The sequence below is a fragment of the Eptatretus burgeri genome, chromosome 7 (genome assembly GCF_056783735.1).
Source record: "Eptatretus burgeri isolate ZD-2024b chromosome 7, Ebu_testis_v1, whole genome shotgun sequence".
NCBI classification, from domain to species: domain Eukaryota; kingdom Metazoa; phylum Chordata; class Myxini; order Myxiniformes; family Myxinidae; genus Eptatretus; species Eptatretus burgeri.
In genome coordinates this window covers 38,415,801-38,439,786 of record NC_140967.1, presented here as the reverse complement: position 1 = coordinate 38,439,786, position 23,986 = coordinate 38,415,801, and the positions used below count along the sequence as shown (strand labels likewise).

Genomic DNA, 23,986 nt, shown 5'->3' with positions numbered 1-23,986 from the left:
GCAAGCGTGAGAGCCCGTCACAGTTAGCATGCTTCTCGGTGCTTCGGAACTGAATATCATAATCGTAAGCACCCAGAAACAGACACCACCGCTGTATTCGCGCGGCTGCTACCACCGGCACCCCGCGTTCGGGTCTCAGGATAAATTAAAGCGGTTTGTGATCCGTCTGCAAAGTGAAATGCCGCCCCAGCAGATATTGATGAAACCTCTGCACACCCCAGACGAGGCTGAGAGCCTCACACTCAATCTGGGCATATCCGCGCTCTGCTGTGGACAGGGTCCGGGATGCAAAACAAACAGGCCGCTCGGAACCATCGTCCATCCTGTGGGAGAGCACTGCCCCGATGCCATATGCAGAGCTGTTGCATGCCAATAGGAGCGGACGCGCAGGCTCGTAGTGCACGATAACCGTATCCTCTGTGAGCAGCCGCTTGACGCGGTCGAACGACGCCTGGTGTGCAGGCCCCCAAGCCCAGCGCTCATCCTTCTTGAGCAACCGTGTTAACGGCGCAAGTTGTGAGCTGAGGCCGCGCACGAACCTTTGGTAATACTGGGCCATACCAATGAATGAGCGCAGCTGCGTCTTGTCGCGAGGCGGTGGCATGTGTTGAATCGCTTCCACCTTCCGAGGACCTTTCAACAGCCCCTCCGGCGTGATGATGTGCCCGAGGTATTCCAAGCGCTGCTTGAAGAACGCGCACTTGTCCCTGTTCAAGCGCAGGCCGCACGCTTCTAGCTTTGTCAGCACTCGGGCAATGTTCGCAAGATGCTCGTCCGCCGTTTTCCCCGCAATGAGCACATCGTCCAGGTAGGTCTGAGCGGGCAGGCCAATGCAAACCTGATCCATGGCTTTCTGCCACAAAGCTGGGGCCGAAGCAATCCCAAAACAAAGTCGGGTATATCGATAGAGTCCTTGACACATGTTGATTGTCAAAAGCTCGCTACTCCCGGGATCCATCGACAGGTGAAAATATGCATCACGCAGGTCTAGCTTCGTGAATTATTGACTCCCCGCCAATCGCGCATATATTTCATCGATTGACGGCAATGGATATTGCTCCACGCTGAGCCCCGGGTTAACCGTGGATTTGAAGTCCCCGCACAATCGGACGTCTCCATTCCGTTTCAGCACCGTGACGACCGGGGTGGCCCAATCTGAGCACGACACCCGTTCGATCACTCCACAGGCCTCCAGCCTATCCAGTTCACCCTTGACCTTGTCCCGCAGGGCATACGGCACCGGACGCGGTTTACAAAACCGAGGAACCACCCCTCCTTCAAGAAGAGTTTCGCCTCCATGCCCTTGAGTTTCCCAAGGTCGTCGCTAAACAACCCTTGATGTCTCTGAAGAATCTCCTCCAACTGATCCTCCCACTGGCTTGGCACGGGTTTCACAAGGTGAACTGCGGCCCAGTCTAGCCTGATGCGGGCCATCCAATCTCGGCCGAGGAGAGACGGCCCGCTCCCCCGCACGACGTACACCCGAAGCACGGCGACCTGGCCTTGGTACCGCACAGACACGTCTGCCATCCCGACTGGCGTTATCTTCTCGCGGGTGTACGTGAACAGCATGAGGTCTGACCTGATAAGCCTCAAGCCGTTGAGTCTACGCGCGGTCTGTTCGCCGATGAGCGACACCGCTGCTCCCGTATCGACCTGGAACGTGATCGGCGTTTCGTTCACTTCGACTTCCACCGTCATCGTGCGTGTCATCGCCGGGCCAATTGAAAACAGGCTCAACAACGGCCGCTGGTTCCGCCCCGAGTCGCCTCGCACATCACCGTCCATGACCTTAACGGTGGCCGGTGCCCCACGGCACACACGCGCCAAATGACCCACCTTGTGACAATTCAAACGCACGTTGCCTTTACACGGGCATGCACGGCGCAGGTGTCGACCTCCACATCCCAAGCATGTACGCAGGGTCACCCCGCCGCACGCGCGGCCGCGTGGCGACGTCCGACCCGCATCGAAGGTCGTGCGCGCGTCCCAGGGTGCTCGCGACCCCGCGTGGCCGGTGATGGCTCGAACATCCCCGCGAGTCTGCTCGACCGCCGTAGCCGTGCTGACCGCCGAGTCGAATGTAATGGCTTCATCCCTCAGCCGTAAAACCACTGAAACCATCTTCGCATCTCGTAAACCAGCAACAAAACGATCTCTGAGCCGAGCTGGCCGCTCCCCCGCCGTGAACTTGCAGGCCACGGAAGAATGCTTAATCCGCGCCACGAACTCAGCGACGCGTTCCTCTGCCCCTTTCGAGAGGCGATCGAACTGGAATTGAGCGAGCTGCAATGACTTCTCCGGTGCCATGTGTGCTTTCATTTTCTCCACAATGTCCCGAAACGACAGCTCGTCATCCCGGGGCCTGTTCGGTGCCACTAAATCACCCAGCAGCCGATAATGCTCCAGCGAAAGCAAAGCGAGCAAGATCGACTTCGTTCGTCGACCACATCGTTCGCGTGGAAATAGCATTCCAATTGCTCCGAAAACAATTCGAAGTCGTCCCCGTCGAAAACGGGCATAAGTCCGTATTCAACCATCCTCGTCAGCCAACTAGAGTGTACGAGGTGCAGTGGGACGCAAGAAGCACGCGGGCCACCATCTACTCCGCTTTATTGCGTGACCAGAAGCACACTCCTGCCACCCCTAGCGGGCGAGGCATGATATACGAAAACCCAATCACGTGACACAGCACAAAGTGAAGTATATAATAGCTGTGGAGGGGAACGACAGCGAAGCAATGCAAAACATATGATAAAGCTTGAAAGTGCTCGAGGACATACCATAGGAATTTGCATTTGAAATAAAGTCATGACCACATCCTTGAAAACATTCTGTTTGTTTCTTATCATAATGTGATCGGTCAATTTGCTTACATGTAAGTGAATCACCCTCCCCATTTCTGTTCCATATCTCAGTTACTCTGCTTGGAACATCAAGCCAGAAAACAATCACGTTGCATTGATTGTCTTTCTCCATGATCATGTATTAAATGGATGATTCAACCTCCCCAGAAATAGGGAGGGTGATTTCACATTTCCAACGTGGTCTCCAAAGCCAGTCACTGATTGGGAATCCTCCGTCGTGCGAAGTCCTTCCTCAGCTCACCTGAGTTCCTGACTACAAACAAAGCTTTCATCCACAGCCTGATGGAGTACTGCTCTCCCCTCTGGGTTGGTGTTCCTGCCTCTCACCTTTCTCGGCTTCATGCTGTGGAAACCAAGACATTTAGGATCATTGGTATCTCCTGCGGTGAGCTGAGATCTTCCCCCATCCAAAACCTCGATCTTTTCTACCCCCATTAATCCACCCCAAACCCACCTCCTTCAAATTCCCTTCTTTCAATCCTTGAAAGTCCCTGCAGTGTCTGTCTTGTTTACCCTGTGCCCCATCCCTCTCCCTTCCACAGATATCCAGATGTCTCTGTTCCCTGCTGTTTTGTCCTTCCCTCTCCCACCCCTCTTATCTCCTGCTCCCTCTTATCTTATCTTATTGTACATTCTGTGTGTTTACTCTCATATGAGCCTCGACAATGTATACAATATGATATATATATATATATATATATATATATATATATATATATATATATATATATATATATATATATATATATATATATACATATATATATATATATATATATATATATATATATATATATATATATATATATATATATATATATATATATATATATATATATATATATCATCCTTCTGCAAAGTTTAGTAATTTTTGTATTTATTTTATATTTATTTAATTAGTTAGTTATTTAAATCTAAAATGCACCTATCCAGTTTTTAATGAGCGGTTGTGGGCTGTGTCCTTGATGAGGACTTGTATTCTTGTTATTTCTTGCTATCTGTCAAAGTTTGCACGGTGTTAGCTGTTTGGCTGTTGAAGAAACATGGCTGGTAAACGTGTGCATTGTTTCGTTTGAAATGCTAACCTGGAAACACGGCCTAGTTTTTGTTCCTCTTGGTCAACATAGAGGATGTAATTACTGCAGTTGGTGAGATCACCTGGAAATCACTTTGAAGTACCACACACTGAGCTTCAAGATCCTTTGACCAGGAAGAAGACTGATGCTTGGTTGGGTTGAGAAGGATATTTGTATCCCATTGTGAACCCTTCTGCTTTGACCTTTCTTTCTTCAAGAAGAGTACTGATTATGGTTAAGCATGGTGTTGGCTTCATGGTTAAAGTGGCTGGCTCAAGATCTTAGGGTCCTGCGTTTGAGCCACTGTTGGGCCGTTGAAATAACACCAGGTGGGTTGACTCAGCCTGTCATCCTTCTGAGGTCGGCAAAATGAGTTCCAGCTTCTTGGGGGTAATGAGCCATTCGAGTATTTTGCGTCAGAGTGGTGACATGTCCAAAACTGTACTATTACGAAAATTAAACTGCCTCGACAGCCCTATGTGCCTCATGGCATGAAAGGAATGGTTATTATTGTCATTACTGATTGCGGTTACGGTACTATCTCATAGTTTATTCCACTCATCCACAACTCTATTGCAGCCTATATGCTCCCACTTTATCCAGCCCATCTGAAGAGAAAGATGCTTTCTACACACAACTCAATGAAATTATTTATATAATAAACACTGAATGATGGACTCTTTCTACTGGGAATTTCAACGCCCACATAGGAGCTGACGATGGTGCTCAGCCTGGCATACTTGGTCACTATGGTATCGGAAATATAAATTAAAATAGCCAGTGCCTTCTGAAGTTGTGCAGTTATCACTCTCTGTATAACAAGCACCTTCTTTGAAGGAAAAATGAGGAGTAAGGTAATCTGGCAACAACCATGATCAAGACACTGTAGTGGGGCAACTTTGCATAACAATTGTGCATTTTGTGAGGAAAGCACCAAATTTGGCACACTATTAGCTTAACATATTATGAACAGATTTGGATATTGGGCCATCTCAAATTCAGCCGCTGATGGCTGTGGCAGCCATTTTCCAAAATGGCCGCTAGCGGTTACTATAATTTCACTCTAACATTGGTTTGAACATTTATTAAAGCTGAATTAAGAAAAACATAATCTGTAGTCACCTCAAGTTTAAAGATAGCCGCCATTTTGCAAGATGGCTGCTAATTATTTGTTGTACTGGACGACTATCTCACTCATAGAAATTGGTTGTTGAGAATGGTGGCAAATGAATCAAGGGTTGCGTCTGATTGATATGAATACCAACATCGCTTATGTAAAGTCAGTGGTTGTTGAGCATGATGGCAAAAGAATCGCAGGCTGTGTCTCATTCATATGAATACCGACATCGCTTATGTAAAGTCAGTGGTTGTTGAGCATGGTGGCAAACGAATCGCGGGCTGCGTCTGATTGATATGAATACCAACATCACTTATGTAAAGTCAGTGGTTGTTGAGCATGGTTGCAAACGAATCATGGGCTGCGTCTCATTCATATGAATTCATGGGCTGCGTCTAACACATGCTAATGACGTGGGTCGCATTAGAAGCATGCAGCCAGTAAAGATCAATATAGATACATCAAAGAAGCTGCCTCGCAAACCGCAATACCCATTGCGTCCAGAAGCGGTAGCAGAGATAGCTCCCGTCGTGGAAGCACTACTGAAGCAAGGAACAATTATTCCCACAGTCAGTCAATGTAATACGCCGATCTTACCCGTGTGAAAACCCAGAAAGTCGACGTGGTGGTTTGTACAGGACCTGAGGGTGGTAAATGATGCTGTGATCACCGCCAACCCGATCATCCCCAATCCAGCGACCATTATGTCAAGTATCCCAAGTAACTCTACCCATTTTACTGTGATTGATCTTTGTTCAGCTTTCTTTAGTGTACCGATAGCCCTCCCAAGTCACAGTTCCTTTTCGCGTTCACGTATCAAGTAGGCAAAAAACTTGGATTGTGCTTCCACAAGGATACACCGAAAGCCCTACTTTGTTTTCCCGAGCATTGAATAATGACCTAGAAGACATAGTTTTCCCCAGCGGATCCACATTGATCCAATATGTTGACGACCTGCTGATCTGTTCAACATCGAAGGAAGCGTGTGAACAAAATGCTTTGATGCTGTTGACGGCCTTCGCAGAAAAGGGACACTAAGCCTCAAAAGCTAAATTGCAGTTTTGCCAGCAGGAGTAAAATATTTGGGACACATTTTGAAGGGAGATACGGGACATATCTCTCCAGAGCATATATCTGAAATATTCAAACTGCCCAAGCCAACTACCGCTAAACAGATGGGGTCTTTCCTCAGGGAAACAGGCTATTGTAGGCAGTGGATACCTGACTATGCAAACTTAGTGCAACCCTGCTGGAAATTGGTTCAGCAAGCACGCCCAATCCACTGTCCTGGATGCAAGAAGCAGACGAGGCTTTCGTGACACTCAAGCAAGCTCTGTCCTCTGGTCCTGCTTTGGGAAAACAAAACTATGAAAAACCTTTCCATTTGTATGCAAATGAGAGTCAAGGCTTCGCGCAATCGGTGCTGGCTCAGAAGCATGGAAATAAGTTACGGCCCGTCGCCTATTACAGTGCTAAATGGGATCCGGTGGCGCAAGGATTCCCATCCTGTTTAAGAGCAGTGGCAGCCGCTTCGCTCGCAGTGCAGGCGACAGAACCACTCATCGCGGGACACACTTTGATTCTCATGGTGCTGCACGTGGTCACCGCCATGCTGTTAAAAACAAAAAAAACAACACCTGTCGGCCTCACGGGCAATGACATACGAACTCTCACTCACAGCTCCACTGAACATTATGATTAAGAGGTGCCCACCATTGAATCCCACAAGTTTGCTGCCAGGAGAACTGGATGGCGATCCTCATGATTGTTAGGAAGTGATCATACACACATGTCTACCGCGTCCTGATTTGAGACACACCAATCCAAATTTCTGAGTCCATTCTATATGTCGATGGTTCGTCGTCGCAGGTACCAGATGGATTTATTTATTTTATTGGGTTATGCAGTTTGCTCCGATCACAAAGTAATTGAAAAGGGAAGATTGGCTGCAAACTGCTCTGCACAGCAAACAGAGCTGTTCGCCCTTACTCGTGCATGCTGCCTAGCCGAAGGCCAAATAGTGACAATTTATACCGATTTGCCACTGTACACAAATTTGGAGACCTCTGACGCGAAAGGGGGCTTATAACATCCTCTGGTGCACGGGTGAAGAATGGTACATGGATTGCGAACTTGCTTCAGGCAATACTCCTGCCTCACCAAATTGCAGTGGTTAAATGTGATGCTCACATGGGCGGATCTGATGATGTCTCACAGGGAAATGCGAGGGCAGATGTAGATTCCAAGGCCACTGCCACCACTAATGATGCCCTACTGGTATCACAATGTGTATTGACACCAGTGGCAACGCCAACCCTTGACGACGTGAACACTTTACAAGCTGCTGTTACTACAGCAGAGAGGGATTTGTGGATAATGTCTGGATGTGAATTCGATAATGGGTCCAAACTATGGAGGTCACCTGATGGTCGAGTGGTGGCACCAAAAGCTCTGCTACCCTGGCTCGCTTGTTTAGCACATGGGGCTGGGCATACCAGCAAAGGGGGGATGTGCACCTCTATTAGGAAACAATGGTTTTCCCCGGGCTTTAGTGCAGTTGCAGAACAATATTGTAGGACCTGCCACGTTTGCCAAGAGAACAATCTGGCAAAGGGGGTACAAATGGCTCCAGGCGGCCACCCATCACCCTTTGGGCCATTTGTTCATATCCAGATTGATTTCATTCAACCACCAAAGTGCTGTGGATTCAAGTTTGTTTTGGTCATCATAGACTTATTCACAAAATGGGCTGAAGCTTACCCCTGTAGAAGAGCATATGTCATTACTGTGGTTAAACTGTTGATGAAGAATCTTGTCTGTAGGTTTGGGATACCCTGTAAGATCTCGAGTGATCAGGGAACTCATTTTACAGCCGTAGTGGTGAAGGAGATGTGTCGGGTTTTGCAAATCAAACAGCATTTGAACTGCCCTTACCATCCACAGTCTGCAGGGCAGTGGAGAGGCAGAGTGGATTTCTAAAGAATAAACCGGCCAAGATTTGTGAACAGACTGGATTAAAATGGCCAGATGCAATGCGCATTGCCCTCATGACTATGAGATCTACCGCGAATCGAAAAACTGGCTTATCTCCGCATGAGATTCTCATGGGAAGACCCATGAGACTACGGCACTCACCTCCATCTATCTATAATTCCAGCAATCTGTGTGTGTGTGTGTCTGTATGCGACCGCCGTTTCTCGACGACCACCGGTCCGATTTGATTGAAACTTGCCTGGAATATTGCCGGGGACCCGCGGATGTGCCTTTTCAATGTTTGATATTAATCGGACGAGTGGTTCCCAAGTTACGGCCATTTTATTGCTTTTTTCAGTGTTGAAAAGGTGTATATATCGCAACTGAAGTGTCGTTCCACCTTATCATGCCATTTTCCCCAAAGATATCTCAGAATAATGATAACAGCATATTAATAATAATAATAATAGCACAATAACTGACAGTAATAAAAAGAATAACGTGATACAATGACCAATGTCTGTCAACCAATAACGACCTATATATTGTCTGTCAACCAATAATGACCAATAACGTCTGTCAACCAATGACAGGACACGGTGCTATGACATCACGAATGACGTCACAAATAATGTTTATTTATTTATTTATTTATTTGCTTATTTATTTTTTTTGCACGATTGACGTCACAATTATTATTCTTCTTCGTTTGGTATGACGTCACAATCGACGCTGGGGACCTGAGTATGTGCCTTTTCAAGGTTTGATATCGTTCTTCATCCGTTTCAGCTGTTTTCCAAGTGTTTCCCAAGGTTTGAAAGCTGTTTTTTTTTCCCAAGGTTTGAATTAATTGTTCAAATTATTAATTAATCCCAAGGTTTGAATTTTCCCAAGGGAAACAGCTGTTTCCGAAGGGTTTGAAAGCTGTTTTTTTCCCAAGGTTTGAATTAATTGTTGTGCTTGGTAGACATTTGTGAATACATTTACAGAGAGAGGGGCGAGAGAGCAGGGGGGAGAGAGGGGGGCGAAAGAGGGGAGAGAGAGGGGGCGAGAGAGGAGGGGTGAGAGAGGAGGGGGTGGGAGAGAGGGGGCGGGGGAGAAGGGGAGAGAGGGGGCAGGAGAGAGGGGGGCAAGAGAGGGGGTGAGAGAGGGGGTGAGAGAGGGGAGGGAGAGAGGGGGTGAGAGAGAGGGGCGTCACAATTCAAGAGAGGGGGAGAGAGGAGGTGGCGAGAGAGGGGGATGGGAGAGGGGGTGTGAGAGGGGGGCGAGAGAGGAGGGGGGAGAGAGGAGGGGCGAGACTTGGGGTGAGAGAGGGGAGGAGATGAGGGGGGGGAGAGAGAGGGGGCGTCACAATTCTTCTTCTTCTTCTTTGTTTGATATGACGTCACAATTGATGCTGGGGACCTCAGTATGTTTCCCATGTGTTAACAAAGTTATGGCCATTTATGATACGGTTGGTCCGATCTAATTGAAACAATGCCCCAATCCAGTCGTCGTTTATGAGAGCGAAGGAACGAAGCTGCACATACTGGTACGCACCTACGGGCCCGCATATCCAGGCATGCACCTACCAGCCCGCACTAGTTATCTATAAAAGAAATTAACGTGCGCAACAAATGGACGAAACATTGCTAGCTTTCTGTGTCTCCTTGAATCGTGCTGTGAGGACCTTCTATGCGCAGGTGAAACAAGCCTTGCCTGAGCCAGCCACCTCTGCTCACCACAACTTCAAGCCGGGGGACCTGATTTATGTGAGGATTTACCAAAGAAAGAACTCCCTCCAAGCATGGTGGTGTGGGCCGTTCCTGATACTACTACCTACTCACACAGCTGTGAAGTGTAAAGGGAGAGCAACATGGATTCATGCCACACACTGCAAGCTGGCATGTGGCCCGAAGGATCCTGAGGAGAGCGTTGCTTCCTGATCACTCTGATAATTATTTTTATTGCAGGATTATTTGTGCTACTGGCTGCAACTTGTACATTGGGGACATGGTCGATATGACCGATAAGTACTACTCGTGATCAAAGTTATGTGTATGATCCTCAGCCAAGTGCCTGTCACACAGCCCGCCGAGATAACCACATAGCACACAGACACCGGAGAAGCTTAGCAGGTAAAATGGAAGCAGATAAGGGTTCAAATAGAACAGAGTTGCAAAGGAGTATCGGAGCACACTTGCACCCAGAGGGACTACATGGAATAAATACTTATCTGGATCTTTCTCTCAACCACGCAAAGGCTTTTAATAAAACGAGTTGCTGGGTCTGTACTAAAATACCCCATTCAGCGGTTGATAGGATACCGATGTTAGCGATACCATTTGATCTACGTGAGTGTTGTGGATACTGGAATAAATGGAAGGAATGGAGTGAACAGGATAATAACACTAACAACCCCAATAAGGATTGGGAGACAGGCTGGCTCGATCACATAGTTACTGGTATGGACGGCAATTGCCTACAGCAACGGAATTTCAGTGACTGGTTTTGGCTAAGTTTTAACTTGAGTAAGATACTTCCATATTTTGTCGTGGAGCAAACAAAGGAAAAACCAAATCTATGCCTGGTGCAAGAAGCATGGGAAGAAAGAAGGTTGGGAAAATCTGAACGCAGTAACTATGTCTATAAAAATCACACGATGGGGCCACAAGTAGCTTTAAATAATACCTATTTTGTGTGTGGAAATCGAGCCTATCCATGGCTCCCAGTTAACTGGACCTGATCATGTTATTTGTCATTCATTGTACCGCACATGTACCTGCTACATATGTCACCTTTTGAGCATTTGAAATGGGGTAAACGGAGTTTTACGTCAACTGAATTGTTCTTCATGATTCTCGTCGCCCACTACGGGGTAGGACAGACCTCTATTGGACTTGCAGAACTCGCCACCTCACTTGAGTCACTTGCAAATAAATCTGCTTTGGGCATGGTCGGTATTAATTCCGAGGTAGTCGCCTTGCACGCTGTCGCAATCCAGAACCGAGTCACATTGGATTTGGTGCTCGCAGAACAGGGTGGAACCTGTGCAGTGATTGGATCTGAATGTTGTACATATATTCTCGATAACTCAGAGCATATTTGCAAGCATAGCTGACAAAATTAAGCAAGGAGGAGCTAAGTTTCATGATTACTTTACTAAGGATGGACTATATTCTTGGTTTGAAGGGATTTTCGGAGAATGGGGAACTATTCTGTTACGTTGGATTTTTGTGGGATTATTATGGATTGTCATTATTGTCGTGCTTGTTAAATGCACCACAACCACATTGCCTACATTGATTGTCTCTTGCTTAAAAAGGAAAGCTGCTACAAAAGTAATGGTGGTCCAGCAACCACCTTCCTATTTCGATTCTGAAGCCGAATCCTACGACTCTGATGAGATAGAACTTCAAGTTGGAAATCCATGAGTCAACGCTATGAGTATGTTCGATGCTTGTGGGAAATGTCCTTTCCACTGTACTCATCTGCTCTGCTCCCGAACCCTGCATAGGTGCGTTGAATCAGCCGTGCAGCCCAAAGTGGTAGCCCTCTACTGTATTGGCCCAAGGGCCTACTTCAACTGGAGCCTGAAGCAGGCCCAAAGCTGTACAACCACCTCAAGCCACCTGCTCAGATGGACAGGAAAGGCAGAAAGGGACTCGGCTCTACGATGTGTGCTGGTAAGGTGACTGCCCGGAAAAATGGGCACACTCATGTGTGAAAATGTATTTCCAATTGTTTAAACCATTAATCTTGTGTTGTGTTGCCCGAAGGGCAAAAAAGCAGAAATGATGGGAAAAATTCTTTTTTAAGCAAGTTTTCTTTTTCTTTTAATGTACGCACTGCTTCCTCAATGTATACGAATTATAATCAATTGTTTATGTTCAATTACTATTCATTTCTTTGTTTTGAAATGTATATAATCATTCATCTTAAACCAAGTGTATTTACCAGGATGTGTAACCTAATGCTTTTACCACCCTCTATCTCTCTCTCTGTCTCTGTCTCTGTCTACCTCTCTGTCTCTGTCTCTCTCTGTCTCTGTCTCTCTCTGTCTCTGTTTATCTCCACTCTACCCTCCTAGTCTGCTTGTAGTATCTTGTATCAAGCCTCCTCAATGATTTACGTAACAACCTTTTGACGAGTATGATTAAACGTCTAAGATGCCTTTCCCATGTGAAACCAGCCTCACCAAGGCCAGCTGTAGGTCATCATGACCAAAACTCCCCTCTCTTCCCTTTGTTCTCTCAACCGCCCCCCCCACTCCTCCCAAGGCATATCTTCTTCTTCTTCTTTCGGCTGCTCCCGTTAGGGGTTGCCACAGCGGATCATCCGTATGATCTGCATAGTGATTTGGCACATGTTTTACGCCGGATGCCCTTCCTGACGCAACCCTGGTCGCCTCTTACGACACAGGGATATGGTACACCTATTTTAACTGGGGTATACACCGGCCCAGTATACTGGTACTCATTTCGCCGACCTCGGAAGGATGACAGGCTGAGTCAACCCCCTGGTGTATTAATTCAGTGGCCCAACGGGGCTTGAACTCAGGACCTTTTGGATCCCAAGCCGCTGCCCGAACCACTGCGCCAACACCAGGCTCCTCCCAAGATATATATATATATATATATATATATATATATATATATATATATATATATATATATATATATATATATATATATATATATATATATTTATATTTATATATATATATATTTATATATATATATATATATATATATATATATATATATATATATATATATATATATATATATATATGTGTATACCCCGGTTAAAATAGGTGTACCATATCCCTGTGTCGTAAGAGGCGACCAGGGTTGCGTCAGGAAGGGCATCCGGCGTAAAACGTGCCAAATAACTATGCGGATCATACGGATGATCCGCTGTGGTGACCCCTAATGGGAGAAGCCGAAAGAAAAATATATATATATATATATATATATATATATATATATATATATATATATATATATATATATATATATATATATCAAGAATGTAAGCTTAGCTTTCAAGCAAATCATTGTGAATGATTCCACATTTCGATGCTTTGCAGCTCCGTGATATCGCAAAATAAATGTTCTTTGATAGAATGTACTTTCCTTGTGGACAATGGATCATTTGTATATTACAAAATTGAGTAATAATATTTTACACTGAGTCTGCTTATTAATTCCACAACAAGGAGAGAGACAAAATAGGTCCAGAAGAGTTCTACAGCAGAATGGACATGCCAATATTGGTATGATTGAGCAGCCTTGATGTGCCTGATGGCCTCCTTTTGTATTGTTATTGTTATTCCTAGTACTTCCTTGTACTACCACCACACAACATTGTGATGGTTTTCCTTGTTTATAATTCCAATACAATACTTCATTGTTGACTTATTCTCTTACTCTGTTATGCTGTAAAATCAGCTTTGCTTATTCGAAGGTGGATCCACCACCATCCACCACGGATCCACCATCGAAGGTGGATAGAGGTAATATTTTTCATCCCTGTATGTCTGTCTGTCTGTCTGTCTGTGAAAAGTGGAGCTCAAAAAGGTTATGGGCAGATTCGGGCGAAATGTGGTGGACAGTTTGAGTGCATGCCAAGGACGAATTGATTAGATTTTGGTGAATATCCGGTTCTGGTTCCGGAAACTAATTTTAAAGTGATTTTTCACCATTGAGAGATAGGACCAAATATATATATATATATATATATATATATATATATATATATATATATATATATATGTATATATATATGTATATATGTATATATATATATATATATATATATATATATATATATATATATATATATATATATACATATATATATATATATACATATATATATATATATATATATATATATATATATATATATATATATATATATATATATATATATATATATATATATATATATATATATATATATGGAGGAGATTGGGACCATACTCTGTGCAGAGCGTTCATGCTGTTTAAGCAGTCTCCTTGGCTATTGGGCACAATCCTGGATGGGTCGCCACTCCGACACAGTATACCAGTATGCTGGCAATCATTTTGCCGACCTCGGAAGGATGACAGGCCGAGTTAACCCCACCTGGTATTAATTCAACAGATGAGCGGGAGTTGAATTCAGGACCCTGGGATCCAAAGCCTGACACTCTAACCATTAAGCCAACACCAAGTGTGTATGTATATGTATATGTATATGTATACGTATACGTATACGTATATGTATTTTAGGGTGGTCCAAAAACAGCAAAAAAAAACCTCAGATGTTGTCTCCACAAGCCTTAAATTATTCTACTATGATTCAATAACACACATTAAAAATATTTAAGTTGATCGGAGGTGATTTAGAGGTCGCTCCATATGACGACTTTTAGTTTCATGAGTTGGTTAAATTAGGGTATGGTCAGGTACGATTACGGGTACTTCTGGGTGTCCGAGGTGGAAATGGAGTGCATTTTCGAACTATATGGGGTCGATTTACTCTAAGAAATGATTGCACCGACATTGAATTCACTACAATTTCGAAAATATGACCTAAAACAAGATTTATCATGACTGGAGTTGAGTAACTAATCCTACTCCTTTCGATATTTTCTGATCTATAATTAATTTTGTGGTGTATGGGCATAGGACACTGAGGGGGCGTGGAGTATTCATGATAATAGTCACATGCTAAGGCATGCATATAGCTGTACGCACCCGCTAGAGGCTCTGAGTGGTGCGCATCCAAGTACGCAATAAACCAGAGTTACAACTACAATCTCGGCTCGTATCTGTCTGCACCTCGGAAATCACAAATTTGTTGTCCGTCTAAACATTTCTTAGAGTAAATCGACCCCACTTAGTTCGAAAATGCAGTCCATCTTCACCTAGAAAGTTCAGAAGTGTACGGATTCACATCTCACCATACCCTAATTTTTCAATCAATGGAATTACAAACTATTAGAATATTTCGTCTCATTTACCAAATACCACTATCATCTCTGCCTCTATTGCTGTCTCCACTCCCGCCTGAACTTATTTATAGCCGGCCCAACATCCAGTGTTTTAGATTCAATGATTCACGAAAAATATGTCAGTTATTTATTTAGATATTATTATATTAAATTAGGGTATGGTGAGATGCGAATCCGTACACTTCTGAACTTCCTAGGTGAAAATGGACTGTATTTTTGAACTCAGTGGGGTCGATTTATTCTAAGAAATGCTTAGACGGACAACAAATTAATTATAGATTAGAAAATATCGAAATGAGTAGGATTAGTTACTCAACTCCAGTAATGATAAATCTTGTTTTAGGTCATATTTTCGAAATGGTCGTGAATTCAATGTCGGTGCAGTCATTTCTTAGAGTAAATCGACCCCATAGAGTTGGAAAATGCACTCCATTTCCACCTCGGACATCCAGAAGTACCCGTAATCGTACCTGACCATACCCTAATTTATTCAAGTCATGAGACGAAAAGTCGTTATATGGAGCGACCTCTAAATCACCTCCGATGAAGCTAAAAAAATTTATGCGCGTTATTGGATCATATTAGAATAATTTTAAGCTTGTGGAGCAACATTCTATTTTTTTTCGACATTTTTGGACCACCCTAATGTATATGAATACCACAAAGGGAAAACCGGTGATGTCACTTTTTGTAAATTTCAGGGTTATTGCACCTGCCAATAGTTGGCAACATAAGGTTTCCTCTCACAATATTACTTTAACAAATAACCAGGGGTGTCACATAATTTATATGGTATAAAGTTTAGCCGTGCAATGAAAAAACAAGTGTTGTCAAAGCTGAACAAGTACAAACCCAGAGTTGTCAGTACTTTACTCCTGGTTATCGCCCTTTCATTCATGTTGACTGTTCCACCATAATATTCAGAGTTGAGAAACTAAAAAATGAAAGGCTGTAAAACTTTCACAGCATAAACTCTGAGCACTACAATAGCCTATTTGGTTATATCATGGATCTATTATTTTTGATCACAGGTTTTGTGTTCTGCAAAGTATTAAAAATAAAGTTTTCACTCAGATAAGATTGGCTTTCTTCATCATTCATGTTAACTGTTCCATCATAATATTCAGAGTTGAGAAACTAAGTTATAAAAGGTTGTAAAACTATCACAGCATAAACTGAGCACTACAATGGCCTATTTGGTTATATCATGGGCTCCTCGTTGGTGCATATCGTGGTTCAAGCCTGGTCAAACCTTTATTGTGACTTTTATGGGACCCACGCCGTGGCTTAATGTTTAGCGCATCTGAGTACCCATCCTCATTCGATGTACCCACCGCCCAATCAACCTACTTAGGTATATGAGGGAGTCACATGAGGTGACTTCGGCTATCGCGGAGGTGGTTTATCCTTGGTTTCCTCCCGGTTTTCCATCATATTAAGTAGTACGAAGTAAGAAATGGAGAATCCGTCGTCATATAAGCGAAATTCCCTTGAGTATGGCGTTGAACACCAATCAAACAAAAAACAATGACCGTTTAATGTAGAAAAAAATAATCTGTGATCACCAAAGTCATGTAATGTATGGTAATAACCAACAAGTATGAATTTGCTACACATCCTGGGTTAAAATTGCATGGCAATTATAAAACAAGGGAATAACCAGTGATGTCAGTTTGCAAAATTGATTCGTTCTTTGCTCTTAAATTAAATAACACACAAGCTTGGCAAATGCTACATGCTTAATTTGATCGGCCAATGATCACTCTTCCTTTTACTGGAAAAGAAATCTATATGACAGTTATTAAACAGTCCACCAAAGTCTTGAAAATTGACTTGACAAAAATTGAAAAAGTTTCTTCAAAATTGACTTATCCTGACATCTCTGGTTTTCCCCATGTGGTCTTCATATGTGTATGTATATATATATATATATATATATATATATATATATATATATATATATATATATATATATATATATATATATATATATATATATATATATGTGTGTATATTACGATATTTATAAACGTTGTAGACTGATTCGGACAAAATGTGGTGGATGAGTTGGGTCGATGACAAGAACAAGCCAGTTAGATTTTGGTTATGGTCCGGATGCAGATCCGGCCAAACAAAACATAAACTGTTCAGGTAGGCACAGGTATGCGCTCTATAAATTGCCGTTCTAGCTTATCCCTGTGTCAAAATTCGAGGCAAGTTGTCCAAAAAAAAGTTCATCTGTGCTTCCTTTATTCGAGAGAAATGACACATTAGTTGCAGAGGGAGAGTGTGAGGTCATTCAAGCCCTTTTGAAGTTAGTCTTTTGAAAGCATGTTTGCCTTTGCTTGGCCGCCAAGAGACACAGCTGCTGGTAAAAGCATATAAACACAGTTTTAGATCTCACAAGAATGGAGTCGAATTATGTTTGCCTCATACCCTGTAGATATTGAACAGCCTTACAATGGCTGCTTAGCTCCCATTTGAATCATATTGAAATGACTGCATAAAGCAATTTACTTTGTGTCTAAAATTGCTTCTTTTTGAAAACGTCCTGCAAATGTGTTGGATTGCATATCAGAAAAATGCTGGGTGGATATTTTTTATGAAAATACCTCAGAATTGTCAGGGGCTGGCAGGATTTCTTGGATGTAGGAGTAGATGATAAATGGGGTTTCTGGGACGCCCATTCAAATGAATGGGGGAAAAGGAAAAAAACTTTCTGACCCAAGCCCCAAAAGCTCAAAATAGGAGACTCATTTTCTCCCCACCTATCCCCTTCCCTCCCATACAAGCAAATGTAAAATTAACTCATTTTCTTCCCCTCCCATACAAGCAAATGAAAAATTGAGACTATGAAAGATTGAGACTTACTGATAAAAGCACTTCTTCCCTTTCATATTTTCATTTCACTCAAAGAGCGAACCAATAGGCCATCAGCCGTAAGCTGTATCGTGCAGTTTCTTTCCACTCATCGGGTGATAGACAAAACCTTGATGATATGATAGTATATATCCAAATACATACGTATCCAAAAGTTCTCCACTCAAATAGCTGCAGTTATTGTGTATTTTCATCTTGAAAATCGATGCATTCCCTGCACTCTCTCATTTGAATTTTCTCCACACGGATCACGTGTGGGCCATGTGATGCCTCGACAGCCAATAGATTGGCTGACATCGTATGCAAATTACGTCAGACTGTCATGTGACCAGCTAAGTTGTCCAAGATGGCAGCTTCCTGCAGGGAGGAAATCACCGGCAGCTGATCGGCGATTTATCGGTAATTTTGATGAATATGGCCAGTGAGGACACTCCCCAGTGTATTATTCACCAGGACAATGTAGCGAATGAAGAAGTCAAACGTTTTACGCCTGTAAAATGGGATAAATGGAGAGAAAGTGTCAACAAATGGCTCGTCTTAGACGGTCACGAACGATGTTTAGCCAAGAGTGCACGAGTGTATATTGAGTGTGAAGAAATCCCTAGTCATCTGGACTATCACGACACTTGCTACCGTCGCTTCATCGATGCAAATATAATGCGTGGGGCTGAGAAACGTTGTTCACAAACCATGCATGATGACTCTGCGATTGTTGATGATTGCACGTATGAACCATCGCCAAAAAAACTGCACTCTGCATCGAACATTGCTGGACATGTTGAGAGTTCACGGCGACACGTCCTTTCTGCTGTCTGCCTCATTTGCAATAGAGTAGATAAATACTGCAGGGTTCAAAGAAAGAGAGTGTTGGATCGACTATGCCAGGCTGAAACAGAAACAGCAGGTATTATGTAATGTCCGGCCGTGGCTGAGCGGCTATATATAAAGCTGTCCGAGGCAGGGTCAATGGCGTTCATTCGATGGGTCGATGTGCTGGTGTTGCACAATGGTTTGTCCTCCCGCGCCGGCACTTGGCTAAACGTCGTTAGTGACGGTCTAAGACGAGCCATTTGTTGACACTTTCTCTCCATTTATCCCATCTTACAGACGTAAAACGTTTGACTTCTTCGTTCGCTACATTGTCCTGGTGAATAATACAATGGGGAGCGTCCTCACTGGCCATATTCATCAAAAATTACCGATAAATCGCCAATAAGCTGCTGGTGATTTCTTCCTTATGTCCATCTTGGACAACTTAGCTGGTCACATGACAGTCTGACGAAATTTGCATACGATGTCAGCCGATCTATTGGCTGTTGAGGTGTCACATGGCCTACATGTGATCCGATTGGAGAAAATTCTAATGAGAGAGCGTGGGGAATGCATCGATTTTCAAGATGAAAATACACAATAACTGCAACTATTTGAGTGGAGAACTTTTGGATACGTATGTATTTGGATATATACTATCATATTATCAAGGTTTTGTCTACCCCCCCCCCCCCCCGATGAGTGGAACGAAACTTGATTTTCAGGCACTTCCTGAGCCATGGCTGATGGCTGACAACGAATATTTGTCCATGTTCTACTTTAGGAAATAACTTAATTTTCTTATAACATTCATTTCCATCGAGTATAGTCACAAATAACAACTTGGAACTTATTTCTTGGTTTAAGTGTCTTTGTTGTGCAGAAATGTAATGATAAACTTCTCTTTATGCTCTTATTTGACCACCTCCTGAACCACACATTATTTTTCATAAGCCACGCCCACTTTCCCATAAGCCACGCCCACTTTCCTAAGCCCCACCCTCCTTTGTGAGGATCACCTACTCTTACATCATTTCCAGTTAATCTATTTCTCACAAGGCTTGCCTGGGCTTGCCCAGGGAATTTCCAAAGGAAACCACACCCACTAATCTTTCTATATAAAAGCTTGAAACCCAGACTCAATTTAAACATATTTTTACTTTTACTGAGAATGGACTGCTGTGCTGAGCTTGAGTGGGATGACTGGAGTTCCTTGGAGTTCTACTACTTGTATGGAACTAAACCTTCAAGTTGATGAACTGGATTCAAACCTCTTATCTATTGAGGTAAGATTTTCTTTTCCTACTTACAGAGTTTGATTTAAGCATATAATCATTTAATAATTAAATCACTTAATTAATACATTCATATTTTCTCTCACAGGAAATTGTATCAGAAATACAAAATGAAAATACTGCTTTTGCCACAACTTGGGGTGAAATTGTTGGTTTGGTTGAAGACCTTGTATTGTGAGCGACCAAGACCCACAGAACGAGCTCTACCTTGATGACCCAACCAATTAGTTATACCTTGGAGACCCGCAAAATCCTGAAAAAGAGTTTTACATCGATGGTACTCATTGTGAGTTATCAAGACAATACCCAGTGAACAAATTATACCTTGATAAACCAGAATATAAGTTTTACCTCGGAGACCTCACAAATTTTGGAAAAATCAGTAAATGAGTTCTGCCTTGATGGTTTAAATAACTACCTTGGATACTCGGGAAAGGGTTCTGCCAAGATGGTTCTAAATATGAAACCTACCTTGGAGACTCAAATTTTGAAAAAAATCAGGAAATGAGTTATCCCTTGGAGACTTTGTAAGTTAGTTTTATTTTGGAGACTTGAAATGTGGGTTCTGGCTTGATAACTCACAATGTGATAATATCTTGGAAGCTCAACAGGAATGTGGTTATACCTTGGAGACTTGGAAAGTTGGGTTTATTTTGGAGACTTGAAATGTGGTTTCTACCAAGAAGACTCTTGGGGATCTAAACCTCTCGATGTGGTTCTTTGTTGGTGGTGCTTGATGAGAGCAATATCAATAAAGTTCTGGGAATAAAGTGCAGGAAAGTTCTTACTCCCCCTTTCGACTTCACCAAACCTGAAAGCTTTAAAAGACAGAATTGGAAGAAGAGAAAAAAAACATAAAAATATATATTGTTGAAATACGTATTAAAACAAATTATGTTGGACTCGGGTTGGGTTAGGGTTGGGATTTTGAATGTGAGGGTTAAGGTGGGTTTGGGTTGGGTTGGGGTTGGGTTAGGGTTGGGTTAGGGTTTGGGGATGAAAGGTGTGAACATTGAAAGGTGTGATAAGAAGCTAAAGGGAATAAAGAAAATATAATCAAGGAAACAATAAACTTTAAACATTATTACAACTATTTAACCTTAAAGAAGGAAGAGTAGAGAAAAATGAATACAATGAGAAGTTATAAACATCAATTATATACAGAAGAGATAAACAAGAAAGCATTCGGAGCTTTTGATGATAAAATATATATTTTAGAGAATGTAATCAATAGTCTCCCTCATTATTATTATAAGTATAAGTGTTAAGATATTGGGTTGGGAATTTTAACAGGCTACTGCCGTCTTTTTACTGATTTATAAATGATAGAACCAATCAATAACCAAACCAAAGAGTGGAGATGTAATGAGCCTTGGTATTTAAATGGAAAACATAAAGAATGTGAGAAATATCAAATACGTCTTATTGAAGAAATAACCGGGATAAAAGTTGATAAACAAATAAGCGGATAAATTTAATCACAAATAAGTTGGAGGATGTGAAGAAAAAAAATATATATCCTTGAATGGACTGAAAACTTTGATGTTTATCAAGTGAACAATGGAAAAACAATTTACTAAAATTCCAAAATGATATGTGGCTCAGGAGGTGGTCAAATAAGAGCATTAAGAGAAGTTTATCATTTCATTTCTGCGCAACAAAGACACTTAAACCAAGAACCAAGTTCCAAGTTATTCTTTGTGAATATACTCGATGGAAATGAATGTTGTAAGAAAATTAAGTTATTCCCTAAAGTATAACATGGACAAATATTCATTGGTTCGCTCTTTGAGTGGAATGAAAATATGAAAGGGAAGAAGTGCTTTCATCAGTCAGTCTCAATCTTTCATAGTATCAATTTTTCATTTGCTTGTATGGGAGGGGGAGAAAATGACTATCAATTTTACATTTGCTTGTATGGGAGGGAAGGGGATAGGTGGGGAGAAAATGAGTCTCCTATTTTGAGCTTTTGGGGCTTAGGTCAGAAAGTTTTTCCTTTTCCCCCCCATTCATTTGAATGGGTGTACCAGAAACCCCATTTATCATCTACTTGTAGGGTTCTCTCCCTTGAGATATCTTGTCTAGTTTGGATTCCTGGCTCCACCACCAACCTTGTGCTTTTTGTCAGGATGTTGCTTCAATGAATGTTCTATCTTTTTGAGGAACATTAAACTCTCTGCATTGCATTATGTGGTGAATCCCACTGTACCTTTCAAAGAATAGCCATTATGTGTGGCTATGCTGACTTCGAAATTCCTGCCCTACTGAGCACTTGGAAAGCATTGAAAAGCCAACCATTGCACCCTCTGGCCAGAAACTGCTTCAGCAGCATCAATGCTCAAGAAAGAGTAGGCAGATTTTTTTTCTTTTATATTGTCATGAGCTCAGGGCTTTCTGCAACTCCTGTTGTATCCGGTGGACCAGAACTCTGCCAAGGAGTATTACGTTCTTAACAATCTCAATCACAAAAAAGCTGACAGTGCTTTCACACCACAAAGGTGATCGGCCTTCAATGTGGGACAAGTGTGAATCAAAAGAACAGGAATCAAGCCAGTTGGACAAAAGAGATAAATCTCAGTTTATTGTTACACTGAATGTGTAAACTCAAGCAAAGAAAATATGTACAAAAAGTAGAATGATATCTTTGGCAAGTTGAGTGGAATTGAGTGTGTACAGCAATGAGGCATTCAAATTCTGATTTCACAAAATTTGTTAATCCAGACAGAATTGTGAATCTATTATAATCAAATGTGAATCCACATTTGACTAAAACTTGAAATGTATCAAGCTCTAAGCACAGAGATAAAGTATTGGGTTTTGGTTCAATGTTAATTTGCATACATCATCGACACAACAAAGCATCATTTAGCAAAAGGGCATTGAAGGAATGAACATTTGCAAATCAGGAAAGTACAATACAGACATTTAGCGACAGCACAGCTTCTGGATACAACCAAATTAAATACACAGATACACATGTGCAAAACGAAAATGAAATCACTTTACGATGAACTCTGTGGCATGACAGGACAAAAAGCCTTCTGAGAGAGAGAGAGAGAGAGAGAGAGAGAGAGAGAGAGAGAGAGAGAGAGAGAGAGAGAGAGAGAGAGAGAGAGAGAGAGAGAGAGAGAGAGAGAGAGAGAGAGAGAGAGAGATAGATATAGAGATAGATATAGATATAGAGATAGATATAGAGATAGATATAGAGATAGATATAGAGATAGAGATAGATATAGAGATAGATATAGAGATATAGAGAGAGATTGAATTTGGATTTACTTTGTTATCGTTTGTTTGTACTGAAGCCAGATGAGAAATCCCACAATCTCTTCAATCACTCTATTCAATCCCACTCTTCCCTCCAGGTCTTCAAAACAGATGTTCACCACCACCTCTTAACTTCTCCCATCCAAAACCACAATCTTTTCTACACCCATTAATCCACCCCAAACACACCTCCTTCAAATTCCCTGCTTTCCTTCTCAAAAGTTCCCTGTCGTGGAAAGACCTGAAAGTCCATGAGTATAATTGAGTGAATGAGTTGGGGAGATGACAAGAACAAGCCAGTTAGATTTTGGTTAAGGTCCGGATGCAGATCCGGAGGAAGCTCCAAAGGGCGGAGGAGCTCCTTGTGAGCCAACGGCCATCCATATCTAGTGCCCAACTGTGTCTGCGGACGTCCTCCTGCAGTTGGGTTACTTCTTATTAGGAGGTTGGTGGCAGGATTTGCACTCCAGCCACCGTAAAACGCTTCATTCCGCAAAACGAAAAAACGCAAAAAAATCTGAAAACCCACTCCGTGGGAGTACCTCCTGTGCAGCTTCCCTTCGCAGGGCAGCTCACCGGATGACGGGATTGGGGCAAAGCCTTCGGGACCCCCAATCTTTGATAGGAGGGAAACCACGGGGTAACATCCCTGGGTCAGATTGCGGGAGAGTGTGTCGGAGTGGTGCTGAGGTGTCGTCCACCAGACGGCGGTCTCCTTG

The 23,986-nt window shown here is 42.6% G+C and overlaps 1 protein-coding gene across 4 annotated transcripts in view; it reads left to right on the top strand.

The window, feature by feature from the left end:
- LOC147023065 (uncharacterized) overlaps positions 1–23,986 on the top strand; it is a 73,998-nt gene that overhangs the window by 42,943 nt on the left and 7,069 nt on the right. Inside the window, exons 5-6 of one of the 4 annotated variants that reach the window (XR_015059727.1) lie at positions 3,093–3,252; positions 11,530–11,698. Coding sequence is in view for 2 of the 4 variants with exons in the window: in XM_085887115.1 (XP_085743241.1) it covers positions 3,093–3,305 (213 nt within the window). In the remaining 2 variants the exon portion in view is untranslated. Of the gene's footprint in view, positions 1–3,092; positions 3,521–11,529; positions 11,784–23,986 lie in introns of those variants that run through there. The other 3 variants (XM_085887116.1, XR_015059728.1, XM_085887115.1) reach the window with 3 other exon arrangements.